Source organism: Saccoglossus kowalevskii, chromosome 16 (assembly GCF_978046115.1).
Source record: "Saccoglossus kowalevskii chromosome 16, keSacKowa6.1, whole genome shotgun sequence".
Classification (NCBI taxonomy): domain Eukaryota; kingdom Metazoa; phylum Hemichordata; class Enteropneusta; family Harrimaniidae; genus Saccoglossus; species Saccoglossus kowalevskii.
Genome location: NC_140656.1, coordinates 17,317,169 through 17,332,889, shown reverse-complemented (window position 1 = coordinate 17,332,889; position 15,721 = coordinate 17,317,169). Strand labels below are relative to the sequence as shown.

At 34.0% G+C, this 15,721-nt stretch overlaps 1 protein-coding gene across 4 annotated transcripts in view; it reads left to right on the top strand.

Annotated features, from left to right (window-relative positions):
• The window catches only part of LOC100374081 (unconventional myosin-XVIIIa), an 85,609-nt gene that overhangs the window by 19,295 nt on the left and 50,593 nt on the right, over nucleotides 1–15,721 (top strand). For 3 of the 4 annotated variants that reach the window (XM_085491135.1, XM_085491134.1, XM_085491136.1), the window contains exons 2-3: nucleotides 14,189–14,377; nucleotides 14,993–15,169. In XM_085491135.1, the coding sequence (XP_085347261.1) occupies nucleotides 14,189–14,377; nucleotides 14,993–15,169 (366 nt within the window). Of the gene's footprint in view, nucleotides 1–4,914; nucleotides 4,972–14,188; nucleotides 14,378–14,992; nucleotides 15,170–15,721 lie in introns of those variants that run through there. The other variant, XM_085491137.1, reaches the window with a different exon arrangement.

The window sequence follows — 15,721 nt, the reverse complement described above, 5'->3', positions numbered from 1 at the left end:
TATTTTAGAAACTTTTGTTTGATTGAAAACTAAAACTCTTGATGTGTTGAGAGTGAGTAACCGAACACCTGGACATAGTTGATATACCATTGTTTGATTTTGCTCATGAATGAGCCAGAGCATGGGCAATATTCAATTAACAAGTGTTTACAGGTACTTTTCACAGTAGTGGTGAAAAGTGCCGAGCAGGGAGAAAACAATTCCCTCTCTGAACCAAGGTTAAAATTTTGACAGTCTGTTTCTCGTTGGATCAAACAGTTAATTAGTTGAAGACTTGAAATGGTGAGAAACTTGTTTTTGTTTTTTCCCCGTCTCTCATAGTCTGTAGTTTTTCTAGGTTTTTCAGTTTTTATGAGGAAAGGGGTAGCCTTTTAATGTGTTTTTGTCTAATTTCGATAATTTTAACATTCATCTTATTTTACCCCCTTTATCTTATTTTGCATTGCTGCTATATTTGAACTACACCATTGATCTTTTTCACTTTCAAGTTGAAATTCACTTGTGGGTTGGGTCACTTTAAAACTCAAGGAGGCCAGTGAAAACTAAATAAAACGATCTTATCTGAATCTGACATGACCTGAGTTGACTTGCTGTGTTCATGCTATCAATACATGAAGCAAAAATTTGTTAATGATAAATATTATTTCTACTGTGGAAATGAACGTGACGTTCTTCTGTAAATGAATTTGGTCCATCAATTATATGTTTGTTTATTTTTTACACAACTTTCCCATGGAATTATGGTCCAGATTTTATTTGTACATTGTATGAGCAGGTGTGTAGGTGATCAAATGTACATTCCAGTACCTACATTGTACACCTTAAACTGTACATCTATTTAGGTTTAAATCATTTGCTTCATGGTTTCTCAGAGCAGAAAATACTCATAAAACTGTTTAATTTACCTTTTGTTGTTTAGCTTGTCTTGTCTTGTCTTGTCTCTGCTACTAATTACCCATCTCCCACTTCGTAATGGTGTTGGGGGTCCTCGGCCATGTAGTGAAACAGAGTGGTTGGTATGTCTGTTATTCTGAAACTCGAAAGTTCAGACATAACTCAATTGAATGGAGACAGTCAGTGGTGTAACGTGATATTCGTCTTACCTGTGCTCGCATGTATTTCTGGTAATGTCCTATCAATGCAACACATTGTGGCCGTGCTACTGCTGCTGCATTTTCCTCTCAAGCACAACTCACATCTTTCTTGCATTAGAAAAATAAAAGTTACAAGTGCATGTACGTGTTTGTTTTTGAACATTTTAATTTCATGGTTTTGCTTGTACTACTACTATGTAATCTACATTTTGCATTATTCATGCCCAACTAACTACAGATGTAGGGTTGAACTAATATTGGTGGAGACCTATTTCAAGGTCAGTTCCTTGGACTTTATAATTGAGGGCTTTGGTAACCTGTTAATTTCAAGATCTGGAACAGCATTTCATCGGACATTGGAAATTTCAGTCTTTCTTATCTCAGTGTATTAAAATCCACGTCATATTTTTTCTAATATGTTGCCTGCCAATATAACGACTGATTTTGAAGGAATCCTGAGTCAAAATAGGAATCCTGAAAATAATAAGTTGGGTCAGCTTTTTGTCTGCTGGAGAAGCAAAATCAAATTGTATGTCTTCTGTACGATTGTGTCTTCTGAGGTCTCTGGTTGCCTTCGTTTGGTAGACTATTGAATGTGGATTTTCTTTCACTATTTTGCATATTACTCATTTATACATGTAGCAAGATATTTTTCAAAATTACTATTTTATAATATGATTTTCTATTGAGCCAATGATGTGGCAGGGAATGTGCTTTAACTAGTTGAGTCACAAAAAACTGCTCAGTGTCAGTCAGTTACGTGTCATATTGCCTTAGAACCCACATTCCTTGCGTTTAAAATTGATTTTCTTCCAAATGTTTATGTTGTAAGTAATGAGCCAAATTTGGCAATGCAACAAACAAATTTGCGGGATTGTTGAAATTAACTTGTCCATCTAAATAATATTATTCAATGTTTATAGTGAACAAGCATCTTCTCAACCATAGATGGCGCTGTCCATACAAGCCAACATAACAATTGATATACATGTGACTGTTTTTAATTGGCTTGCAATGTAAAACACTAAATGTTAATTCTTATAACAATAGACCTTGGATGACTGACAGGTTTTATGTGCTTAAAAAGAATCATGTGGTCATACTATTTATGGATTTTAAAGTTAATAATAAGTTAGAAGTGTTTTTTTCAGCGTATATTTTGTGAAAGTAGTTTGATTGCCTCAGATTGATATTTTATAAGTTTCTGTAATACTGATTAGTGATAGTGCTCAAGTGATACAATGTATGTGTAGTTTATATTATAATCTGGCATGAAGATTTGATTTGACTAGACTAGAGTTCTAAATGCATGTTTGAGGTATCTGTATTTAAATTTAGATGCTAAGATGGGAAATCTATTTGTTTTCAAATTATACAAATACATATTTGCCTGTCAATATAATAACGCCTCATCTTAGAGTAATGATTGTTAAAGTACTTGTCTCATATTTTATTAGAAGCCCTTGACATATTTCTTTTCCATTCTTCATTGTAATTTATTTGTAGTGCAATACAGGCTCTTAATTTTTTTTCTGTTTAGGCTTGTCCTGTAAACAATTTTACTCAAGTTACCACTCCACCAAGGTTAACATTAAAGTGGGAGGGTTGTCACCTGCGCACATGCGGGAATTGAGTCCCAAGCGATGATAACAACACACGCTAAGAACGCAAAGACTCATGGGTAGACACTTCCTTGTAAACAATGACACGCTATGGGCACCTGACGCATGCATAGGTGACGACTCCCGCGCTTTAAACATTATGTACTGTACTTCATAAGTTAGTTACATCATGTTAGCACCTGACAGAAAATTTGAACCAGCTATGCATGATGGGATTTTAGGTTGTCCAGACAAAAAAATAATATTCAGATAGTGGAAAAAGCGGGCGGCTATACCAGTCAAGGTCCAACAAATCTTGCAACTTTTGAATTTAATACAATAATTCTTTTGTTAGAGTTTTCCATAAAAGACATACAATGTATCATATTTGCTCTATTACAATGTCTTTACTAGTAGCAGACATTTGGACCAAAAATTGCATTTATTGTAAAATATGTATGCTGGATTATTAAAATATGAACATTATTTTAAAAATAAACAAATCTTGGTCATTTTCTTTATGAAGATGTGTGCTACTATCAAAACAAATACGATTAGTTTTCATCCAAATATTCATTAATATTTTACTTTTTCCTTCATGACATAACATAAATAAACATATCCATGTATAAACATTATTAAGATCAGGAGCAGACTAGATTATCTCCTAAACTTTTACATTTAGAAGTATTTGCTAGTGGCTATAGTTACACACACATGTCTGTCTCAGAATGCACCACATGTTAAATTCTTTCAGATATTCCACTCAGCTGTCAGCAGATTAAGTCCAACCTTATAACCTTTTACTGTCCTATATGATACATGCAAATTTCTTTAAATCTATCTCTAAAAAATTGGTCCCTGGTAAATCAGTACCTGCATTTTAATTAAAAATGAATAAATGTCTGCAGGAGTTATTTATGGTGAACTTATTCAAGCTACATTATTTTTACAATTTTTTTCAAATTTTATTTCACTGTATCAGTATTTTGTTTTCATTTCAAGCACACCACCTATTGGCTATGTACAAAGATTAAATATCGTCCACAGCTGGGCTCCAAAATACTTGGTATTTATTTCTCAAATAGTGTGAACATATGGTATATACAGTAATTTTGCTACAATGAATTAGTGATTTTCGGGGAAAATTGTTATGTGGTTCATATATGAACCAATTTTGTAAAAATGCTTATGTTCCATGAAATTAAAATTAACTTCATTATTTTCAGTTGGATTATTAAAATATTTTTTTTAATAATGGTGAATAATTGACTCAAAATATCTGTTAAAGAATATTTTCATTCTTGGTAATTATTTTCGATGATTTATTTTAAACAAAACTAATACAATTTAATATTTAAATGCATTTACAAAAAAGCCTAGCAAATCTTTTTCTGATTTACTTTAAAAACTGATGTGACAAGTTCAAGTGTTAGATTGAAAGACAGGCAGCTGAATGGAAAATGTTTTTAAGCCTGAGGGTTATTTTCAAGTAATCCTTTGTTGCCATGAGAACCTAAACTTTCCATACTGTGCGAACCTCATAGGATATTTATAAACTTTGCAGCAGATAATAATAAGTAGCTAATACATGTATGTCCCTATTTAATAAATACATTAAGCAGACAGCGTGACCACAACGCCTGTGTTGGCTTTTTAGGATGGATCAATAGAGCTTGTAACAGTGTGTAGTATTTAGAATACTAGTAAAAGAAACTCACTGCTGAAAGGTGCGAGTATTATTCCCATTCTGGCATGGTGTTTGTGGTGGTGGCGGCGGCTCAGTAGGGCTCCTGTTGAAATCCTGATGTGTATTTGGATGACTGAGGCATTATTCAGCCTGAGTTGCTGTGACTGTTTCTGTGTTCAGTGATTGGCATACACCAGTCTACTAAAGATAAGCTGACAGCCTGCAAGAACTGTTTATGTTTGACTCAGTAACCAAACACGCCTGGATATCTCTTTTGGTTAATGCCAAAGATTCCATAGAAAGTTGGATGTTGACTATTCCTAGCTGGCTCTCCCTTTGATGTCTTAAAATTGGTGTCTATAATCATCTACGCAGTTGTGTGTGTGTATGATTTATCTAGGATCGGGGCTTTGCATCAATGAATACACCTCCTTGGTGATCCCATCCACACACTCACCCACAGCAGATAGAGGGTTCTAACGGACCAGTTAATTTGACTGAGCTGCACTGGGACTTATGTTGAAGTTCAGAGTCTGAATTTGCAATGTACCCAAAACGGAGCTATTTCTCCATAAGACTGAGACCGGTAATGTATCATTTTAAAACTTGTTCTGTATTAATTATGACACACATACCGTAGACACACATGACCACAAAATTGACCTACCTATTCATGGAATCCTCATCATAGACCAAGTTCAAATTTTTGAAATTTCTATTGTACATGATGTTTCCTGTCTACATGTGGTGTGTGTGTGTCAATGAACTTTAATGGCAGCATTTCATTTTCAAATTCTATGAATTTGAGTTTCAAGGGAACTATATAGTGTAAAGTTGGCTTTGTAGAAAAATACATGTGTACAAAATCAGTAGAAGATTGTAGACTCTGAGTTACATGTCTGTAAGGTCAGCTGACATGCTGTTGTCACATGGGGTAGCGTTTTCCTCAGCAGCCATATTGTAGTAGCTTGCAGTTATATAAACACACCACAAGACCTAATTAGCAGTGGTAAAGCAGCATTGGATGCTAACAAGCAATAACAGCCAAAAAATAACAAAAACTAGCTAGCCACATCTGTAATTGTTTCAGTGCAAGAGAAAATCATTTCAAAAAACTATCAGTTGCCCCTAAATAAATAATATTCTTTTCTAATTTGCTACTTCCTCAGTTTTTCGTCTTTATTATAATTTTCTTTTTCTGAGTCAATATCCAAATAAGGATACAATTATGCAATAAAGATTATTAGTGTTGTCAGGTGACCTTTTGCATAATATTATGCATTCGTATTATATTATCGTTTTTATAACACTATTTGGTCAATAGTGCTACAAATTTTGTATCAAAGACATAATTATTTCAATATTTTTTGCTGTACAGTGCGTATTAATACAGGTAAATTATTGATATGATCTGACTGTTTATGATTGACTGATTTGATACACATAAAGTAAATTCTCTGCAATGTGTCTTGTGACTATTCGATATCTTAGACTGTTGCATCTGTTGCGTGAACCATGAACCAATAAATGAAAACATTTATACTATTTTTTAATCGAAGTATTTATTTTTATTGGCGTCTGTCCTGTAATTTCATATATGCATGTATAAGGCCAAATAAAAAAAAAATCTTGTGTTTTTGGTAATATATCTTTTTACTTTGTTATATTTGTTTATATTAATTAATCTCTCAACAGAAGCACTTGGCAAATTTTCGTGATAATGTTCTTGTATTTGTACAGCCTTCATGATAACACTCTTACTTTTCTTTATTTGGCATAATAATACTGATTGTCTAGAAAGTATCAATAATTATAAGAAATACAGTACCAGTGACAATACAGTTAAATCTGTCTTTATTAAAAAAATTACACATGATATTTTTTTATTTTTAAATTCAATAGTTACAAAAGAGTAGTAGGTACTGTAAAATCTGTATTAGAAACTGCGGCTTCTATTAAAATGGTACAATCCAATAGAGGGGGTGCGGCTTCTATTAGAGCATCTACACATATGAGAAATGATGATTTTTTGGTTCCCAATTGTTTAAAAAGAATGGGTGCGACTTCTATTAGGGATGCGGCTTCTAATACAGATTTTACGGTAATAACCAAGTGTTATTGATATTGCTAAATAATGAAAACAACAGATGCCGAATTGCTGCTGGCATTACAGTTAAGGGGTCTTTTTTCTGACACATTTCAGGCAGCATCAAATTAACCTTTTGCTCTTATACCTGATTTTATATGATCATCAAAGCAGAAATAAATGTAGTGCAGTTGCCACATGGTGACACCATGTTGATATGATTTCTCTTATGGCATTACAATTATTTATTGAATGAAATTCAAAAATGTGGCACTTGAAATTTTAAAAATCACAATCTCCTGTAGGAGTATTTTAAATTATTCATCTAATATTAATTTTTACTCAAGGATGTTTTATATTATTTCTTTAAATTGCGATGAAACTAACTCCGGTTGTAAAGTAGATTAGTCTTAATCACAGCTGGAACATGTATGTACAAGATCCGTTTTCAGTTCACCAGTTTTGAGAAAAATTTGGTAGTTTATAGATTGATTACAGAAATTATTTAATTCAACAATCCGGGAGTTGACCCCCTTCCAATCTGAACTGTGTTAATATACATGTATGTTTGTGGTCATAAAGTGGTTTTCTCTTACAATTGTAATTTAAAAACAAAAATTACATTTATAACACTGTAATTGCAAGTTTGGTTTAGGCACAAGATGTAATTGTTTGGTACCTAATACGTAATATGCATAATTTTAAAAATATATATTCTGTATGTGCTAATTAATATTGAAGACACTTGTGGTGGGACCTGGTACTTGTGGATCAGACATGAAGTCATCATGAGTCATTGTGGTGAAAAAAAAATAATGGTTAATTTTCATAATAAATACAGCAAGTTAACCATTGCTACTGATCTTTGGCTATCATTGCTTCTGTGCAGTAAGCAACCGTTATGGGAAGTCTGATAGCATTGTTTGAGATCATGGATTGGAACTTGGTTTTCAACACGGTGGGTGAAATTACATACAAGATGTAATGTTTGACATGATGCAGTTCTGTATTGTTCCAGTCGCGTGTGTGCATTCATGCACAGTAAGTAGTAAACTCAAAACTGTTTATCTGCTAGATAATATCATTTTACAAATTTTACATCATTCACAGTTTTTTTTTCTGACAGAATTCATGATCATTTTCGTCTCTTGAAGTTAAAGCAATTGTTGATTCCTCTCTCCTCTTATGCAGATTCTTTCCTTCTGAGAGAGAAGAGCCATTTTTTCTGTCGTCTCTATTGTGCATATTTGATGCTACAATTGTAAAAATTTTTTTTTCTTTTTTCTCGCTATATGAAGTAACATAACTAATTTGAAAAATTTCAAATATTTTTGAATTTAATGTTTTCCCAAATCTAATACATGTATATTGCAAAGTACATAAATTATTGGTGTGGTCCACAATGTACATGTACCACATTTGTTCTATTAAAAACATCTGCATCTATTGGAAATACACTTCTAAGGAAGCAATCTTAGTAGCATGAGTTATATATATATATATATATTCAATACGATAAATGTGTTAATCACTGGGTATTAATTTTTAGCTCCCGTTTGTGCAAAGCATACAAAGGGAGCTAATTTGTTTGGTTCATGTTTGTGTAAGCAAATTCCCGAAAACTTCTAATCAAATTTTGATCAAATTTGGTTTTGGAGTCATGTCCATGCATATTAATTAGCTAATTTCTATATTAATTATTTCATTTCAGCCTGTGTAAAAAGCCTCAGCAAATTTTGCTCAAATTTGATACACAGATACCTTTGGATAATGTGCAGACATGACATGATTAGTTGTGAAGTCATGTGTATGAATATTAATTAGGTAATTTGCATATTGTCTCATTTCAGCCTGTGTAAGCAAAATCTCAAAAGCCTCTCAGCAAATTTTGCTCAAATTTGATACACAGGTACCTGTGGATAATGTGCAGATATGACATGATTAGTTTTGAAGTCATGTGTATGAATATTAAGTAGGTAATTTGCATATTGTCTCATTTCAGCCTGTGTAAGCAAAATCTCAAAAGCCTTTCAGCAAATTTTGCTCAAATTTGATACATAGGTACCTATGGATAATGTACAGACATGACATGATTAATTTTATGTGTACATGTATGTATATCAAGTAGGTAATTTGCATATTGTCTCATTTCAGTCTGTAATCAAAATTAAAAAAACTCTAGAACTGTTTTTGATCAAGTTTGCTATCTGCTGGCTAATGATCCTAACCTCTAATGCCATTGCTCCTAAACTAACTGTTGGAAATTTTTATTTCCTAGATATTTTTTTTTAAATTATGAATCAGGTTTCTAATACAAAATAATAGCTCTAATAAAAATGCAAACAAAATGTTGATGTAAGAACAAACCATGGTGTCAAGAACATATATTCTTGCCTCCATGAAAAAACATCAGAATTACATGTCTGTCAGTCATACTATGTTTTAGTGAGAGTGGTGCATTAATGACCAACAGAGCCACTTAAAAGAACCATTATGTCAGTATCGATGTAACAGACCCAGTTGTAATGAATATACTTGAGAAAACTCTCCAAACAAGGACTTTACTTCACTTTACAGTGAAAAGTTGTCATAAAAAACCTAACCAGAAAATAGCCTACATACATGTCATTCAGTTTTGTAATCTTGCCTGCGACATGGCAGACTGAACTACAAAAGGGAATATATTACTTACTTTATTTGTGGTCCACTTTGCTCCATGCATGGACAAGGTACAAGACGATCTCTCAAGGATTCCCTGGCTACTGCACTCTATGAATTTGTATTAATGACTTAAGTGGATTGAACCACTAGCTAATTGGGTGTAGAAGAGATGAACCACTGTTTGATCAGATGGGGAAGGGGGCAGGGTGTCTTCCTCGGTACACATATGCATTACAAATTTGTCTTTCCTACTAGCTTGGGTAATCAATACATTTGATATGAACACAGGTGTGTATAGAAGGTGCATGTAGCTCCCCCCCCCTCTTTTCAGGATAGTAGTTGAGTCTAAACTTGATATTGACTAGTACAGAGTTGGTGTAGTTATACATTCCAGTCAGTGTTTACCTTTACCAACATGTGACTATACCACAGATTATTACTCCACATACATGTATTATATACACACAGTACATGTAGTCGCTATTAATTGGGTGTCCTGTGTCACGACTGCTGTTACTGAATGCACGCGAACTGGTTGGATGTCAACCAGGTTGCACCATTAGAGGATAGACCCAGCCATGGGGAGTTTTAGAAAGGTGCTAAGCCTTGAAGAATTGGTAGGTTGATTTCAGTCTACAAATGTAACTGTCTAATCTTAGCTGGCTTAAATGCAATTGCAATCAGTGCAGATGCCGGGAAAACTCACTGGATTATACGTGTTTATATTAGTATATCTGACCAACTTCTTTTTATTTCACAATTCAAATGTGTTAATTCCCCCAAGAAATCTGATATTCTTTCTACGGTACTTTGCTTTCTGGATATATCAATGTCTTGCCCTGTAAAAGTTGAGATTATACAGCACCTTTATATACCTATATGAAAGTATTATGACTATTTTAAATGTTACTACTGTATTTCTTCTGTGCATGGACTACCGGTACGTTGGGTCTAATATAAATGTTCAACCTGTGCTGTACAAAATTGTTGATGTTACTACTGTATTTCTTCTGTGCATGGACTACCGGTACGATGGGTCTAATATAAATGTTCAACCTGTGCTGTACAAAATTGTTGATGTTACTACTGTATTTCTTCTGTGCATGGACTACCGGTACGATGGGTCTAATGTAAATGTTCAACCTCTGCTTACAAAATTGTTGATGTTACTACTGTATTTCTTCTGTGCATGGACTACCGGTACGATGGGTCTAATGTAAATGTTCAACCTGTGGTGTACAAAATTGTTGATGTTACAACTGTATTTCTTCTGTGCATGGACTACCGGTACGATGGGTCTAATGTAAATGTTCAACCTGTGGTGTACAATATTGTTGATGTTACTACTGTATTTCTTCTGTGCATGGACTACCAGTACGATGGGTCTAATGTAAATGTTCAACCTGTGCTGTACAAAATTGTTGATGTTACAACTGTATTCCTTCTGTGCATGGACTACCGGTACGATGGGTCTAATGTAAATGTTCAACCTCTGCTTACAAAATTGTTGATGTTACTACTGTATTTCTTCTGTGCATGGACTACCGGTACGATGGGTCTAATGTAAATGTTCAACCTGTGGTGTACAAAATTGTTGATGTTACAACTGTATTTCTTCTGTGCATGGACTACCGGTACGATGGGTCTAATGTAAATGTTCAACCTGTGGTGTACAATATTGTTGATGTTACTACTACATGTATATTTCTTCTGTGCATGGACTACCGGTACGATGGGTCTAATGTAAATGTTCAACCTGTGCTGTACAAAATTGTTGATGTTACAACTGTATTCCTTCTGTGCATGGACTACCGGTACATTGGGTCTAATGTAAATGTTCAACCTCTGCTGTACAATATTGTTGATGTTACTACTGTATTTCTTCTGTGCATGGACTACGTTGGGTCTAATGTAAATGTTCAACCTCTGCGGCACAAAATTGTTGATGTTACTATTGTATTTCTTTTACACATGGACTACGTTGGATGTAGAAATTGTAAAAAGGTGCAATATTTCTGATTGCTTGGTTGTGCATCTGCTCAAATGTGCGTCTCACTTAACAGCAATACAACGATCGAAACGATCGATTTATGACTTTCTGGGATGGTACACTGCATGTAACCCTTGACCCCAGATGTTAGTAGCTTTAAAGTCATTGCAATTTAGGGTATTTATGAAAAATTATAATTATGATAGGTGAAGATGAATTTGATATGGAGAGCCAGAATGCTGTTAGCACTATATATGTTTGTAAAGTTGTACATATAGAATATATTGATCATATTAAAATGGTGATTAGATTGCTGCAATCAGCGTGCATTTTCTCTTTGTTGAATGTTCTAAAAGTCTAAGGTGTATTTTGGACTACATGTATACTTCATTCCTAGTGAACCACCATGTTTGCCCTGTTGGCTATAGTCACATAAAGCAGTGTGTAAGACATTGTAAGGAGATGATTGTTGACAACGTTTTGTATTATACCACAGATGTATGAAGTACATGTACTTGTATAGTTGTAGTTGTGTACATTGATCTATGCAATTTATAGTGTCACTGGCCTGTGGGTCAACCTTGAGGGTCCTTTAAGTGGTCACTTTTGTGTATGTTGACCATGTTGGGACACTTCCCGAGGGTCACTAGTAGTATAATTTCATGAGACACATTTGTGGTCAATAGGTATTAAGGTCAAATTCTGGCTTTTGTAACAATTTTTTTTTTAAATAATGATTTCTGTTGTGTTTTGTACAAAAAGCAAATATAAATCTTTTTTTGAACTCTGCGAATTAATATGATATATTGAATAATTATTGTCATCGTCGTCTGTGTCAACTTTTTACTTTTTTGGCTTCTTGAAAGCAACCAGCCTGATTGCTTCGATACTCAGTGTACATGTATATACATACCTTGAGTAGACCTTTCTTAGATTTGTTCATTTTGTAATATCTTTAATTCTCTAATTTGGGTGAATATTTTTGTCATTTTTGTAAAAAAGTGATATTTTCAACTTTTTGTTGAATACATATAGGTTCCTCAGGTAGACCTCTCTCAGTTTTGTTCATTTCATGATGATATCGTCAAATCTCTAATCTGTCATTTTTGGTAAAAAGTGATATTTTTTTACTTGTTGAAAATCACAAGTCTGATTGCTTTGATATTATATGCATTTGTATATATGTACCTTGGGTAGGCCTCTTAGATTTGTTCATTTCATGATGATATCTTCAATTCAGTGGAAGCTACATGTATCTTGATCGGGAGGCTACTTGTTTTCATAAAGAACAGTGAATTAATGGAGTTGTTATGGTACATTTGAGATAACACACAGTTCATCTTTGACATTCACAGTGAATATGAATTGTAACTGCTGGACACCCAACTGTCCTATATAATGAGCATTTTACGTATATAATCCTCTCAAATGCTTCTAGATTAGCTTCTAGTGAGGATTGCATAGTTTATGTGATTTCCACAATTCTTGTTACTGTAAAATGACTAATTTTCACAGGGTTAAAATTTTGCTGATTTACCATTTCAGGCATATTCAGTGGGTTTTAAATTCACGGTTTCATTATTTAGCCAATGTGCTCTATGCTCAATTTCACATATTCACTGGGTTTTAATTTAGTGCATTTTCCAGTCAGCAAAATAAAAACCCAGTGAATAATTAATCCTTTTACAGTACTTACAAGCACTGAAGCAAGGTTTACTATACATAAATGTATTCATAAACATATGGGCAATGTAACTACCGGTATGTTAAAAATGTTTCGTTAACCATGTTCTAATTGGAGAAAACTGAAAGAATCTGTTGTACACTTGATACTAACACTAACACTGAAAATCAACTCTGCTGTCACTGTAGATTATTCAAATTCCAGTCTTGTTTTCCTTATGTAATTATCATTATTTATTATCCCTAAAATTATTGATGGTAGCATCTTTGTTGAATTCAAACATACAGAAACTATCACCCCCCCCCCCCACAACTCTAGACAATAGTGGCCTACGACACTCACCGATGTGCCTTTAAGCATGACACCTCCATAAATTAAAGACACTGTATTGTATTAGTGTTTCCACTAATAAATCTTTCTGCCTGGGTAAATAAAATTGTAATTAGGTCCCTTAATGTCATAAATCTCTGATAGATCCATGGCATGCACCAGTATGCACTTCAACAGTAGTGCCTGGCTCTCAAGGCAGATGGCCGATTCATGTTTAGCATTAGAAAAATTGAATGTTGATTTCCTAAATTTCAAACACCTTGAAACATAGATACATCTACACATCATTTCCCTGTTAGAAAAACATTCCTGAGTGAAGTTGTCCATGAATGAATCAGTTTTCTCTGCAGCACAATGGTCTAGTGCTCCATTATTATCTTTGTAAGTAGAACAAAACACATGTACAATACAAGGTTCACTTGGGTTACTGTGTATAGTTATTGGACAGTACATGCTTGGGCTAATAATCGTTTTGACATTGTACAGCTGTGGCTGATTTAACACGTTTAATATTAGTTGAAATATCTATGAAAATTCATCAGCTTATAGCTTTATGCATTATGCATTTATTGTGTGTCGCTATCACTCTGAAAAAATTAAAAAAAATTCATCTAGCTTGTACATTTACGTGTATGTAAGTGATAGGTGTTACTGTTACAATAGGGTTCTTTCAACAAGCAGCTTGTAGTTGTTGAATAGGTAACGATTTACACCTGACACTCCCATAATGCAGTGTTTCATAGTACTGTACATGAGGTCTCAATGAGAGGTCTCAATGGGGATTGTGAATTACAGAAAGATGTAGAAGTTAGCATTGCATTTGGGATCCAACTGAAAAGTTTATGAAGTTAGCTATTACCAATAGCAAATATACAAGAAACTTTTCTATTCTATTCTATTCTATTCTATTCTATTCTATTCTATTCTATTCTATTCTATTCTATTCTATTCTATTCTATTCTATTCTATTCTATTCTATTCTATTGCTATGCACATACAATGGTTATAAAGTGTTGTTAAATGCTGATTAAATTGTCTTTTGTTGTTAACAGGCGAAGACCGAAGATCAGCTTGCCACGGAGCATGACTGGTTGAAAGCCGAGAAAGTCTGGCTGGTGCACAAGGGAGGCTTTGCTGGAGCTAAGCTGTTGAACAATGGTGAGGAAGACGAGGGAAAAGTTCAGGTGAAATTGGAACATGGAGGAGAGGTGCTTGCTGTGGATGAGGAAGATGTGGAAAAGGTAAAAACAACAGATGTATTACACATGTTTTGTACTGTGAGGGCGCCATATATTCAGTACCTTCCCAGAATGATGCCTTATGATTTTAAAATAGTAAAACCAGAACAATTACAGTATTTTACGAAAAAATGTATTTTTATACGTCGTAGTACATTGTCTGTATTATTGTTGTGGTATTAAAAAAAATGATGAACATTTTATAAAGTAATTTACGTGCGCATTGATGACAGCTAATCATTGGAGAAATATAGTAATATTGTAAATGTTATATGTAATAAATAAACCAACTCAAAATATACATTATATTTCTACTACTGTATTTACTATGTTAGTAGAGCATGCTCTTATGTAAATTACATGGACAAAATTAGTAGTATTTTAGTAATACAATGAAGTGTACACCAAATGTGAATTTTGGTCTTTGGTCTACAGTTGTTTCTAGGTTCTTCACATAGATTATGTCATCTTTTGATCGTGCATGTATTTAAGTAAAGAAAAGACCAGAAGGAATGTGTATATCAAGCAGAGTTATCGCAAAATCCATTTTGTAAGATCGGGTACATATGCTTGCTTTTGAGTTGATTGTGACATGCGCTCTCTATTTCTCAAATATAGGCCAACCCGCCCCAATTTGACAGAGCTGAAGACATTGCCACCCTACGCAACCTGAATGAATCGGGTGTGCTGCACACATTGCGTCAAAGATACGGTAGTAACCTAATACACACCTATGCTGGATCTAGTTTATTGGTTATTAATCCGATGACTCCCTTAGCCATATACACAGAAAAGGTAGGTTTGCTTCTTTTTTGAGGGGGAGGGGGTATCTTTTTTTAGCTTTTTGGATTATTTTCGTAACTGTAAAATTATTTTAATGCTTTTAGTACGATGATAACTGTTTTTGCTGATAATTTTTAGTGGTCAGCTGACTATGGTTACATGTACATGTGTAACTTTTATTATTATACATCTACATGTGACACTGAAAACAGTAGATTTTGCATTTTTGTCAAAAGCTGTATCAGCGCTTTTGCCAAAGTGTATCAGTACTCATTCAAACATTCAAATTTTCTCTTATATGGTGTTTCACTGTACCAACATTGACACGTTCCAAGATATTGGCGTCACATTCAAACACTTTCCTTTGATTACATTGGATGTAGAAGTGCTAAATTGCATGATGAAAATAGAATCATGTCACTGACTGTGAACATTAGCACAGCGTAACACATTTTTCATTGTCATCTAGGCTATAATCTCATTAAGGGGAGAGTAGGAAATCAAACAGGCGGTTCACCGCAGTAATCACCGCGGTTCACCGGGGAGAGCCGCGGACTGCTTATA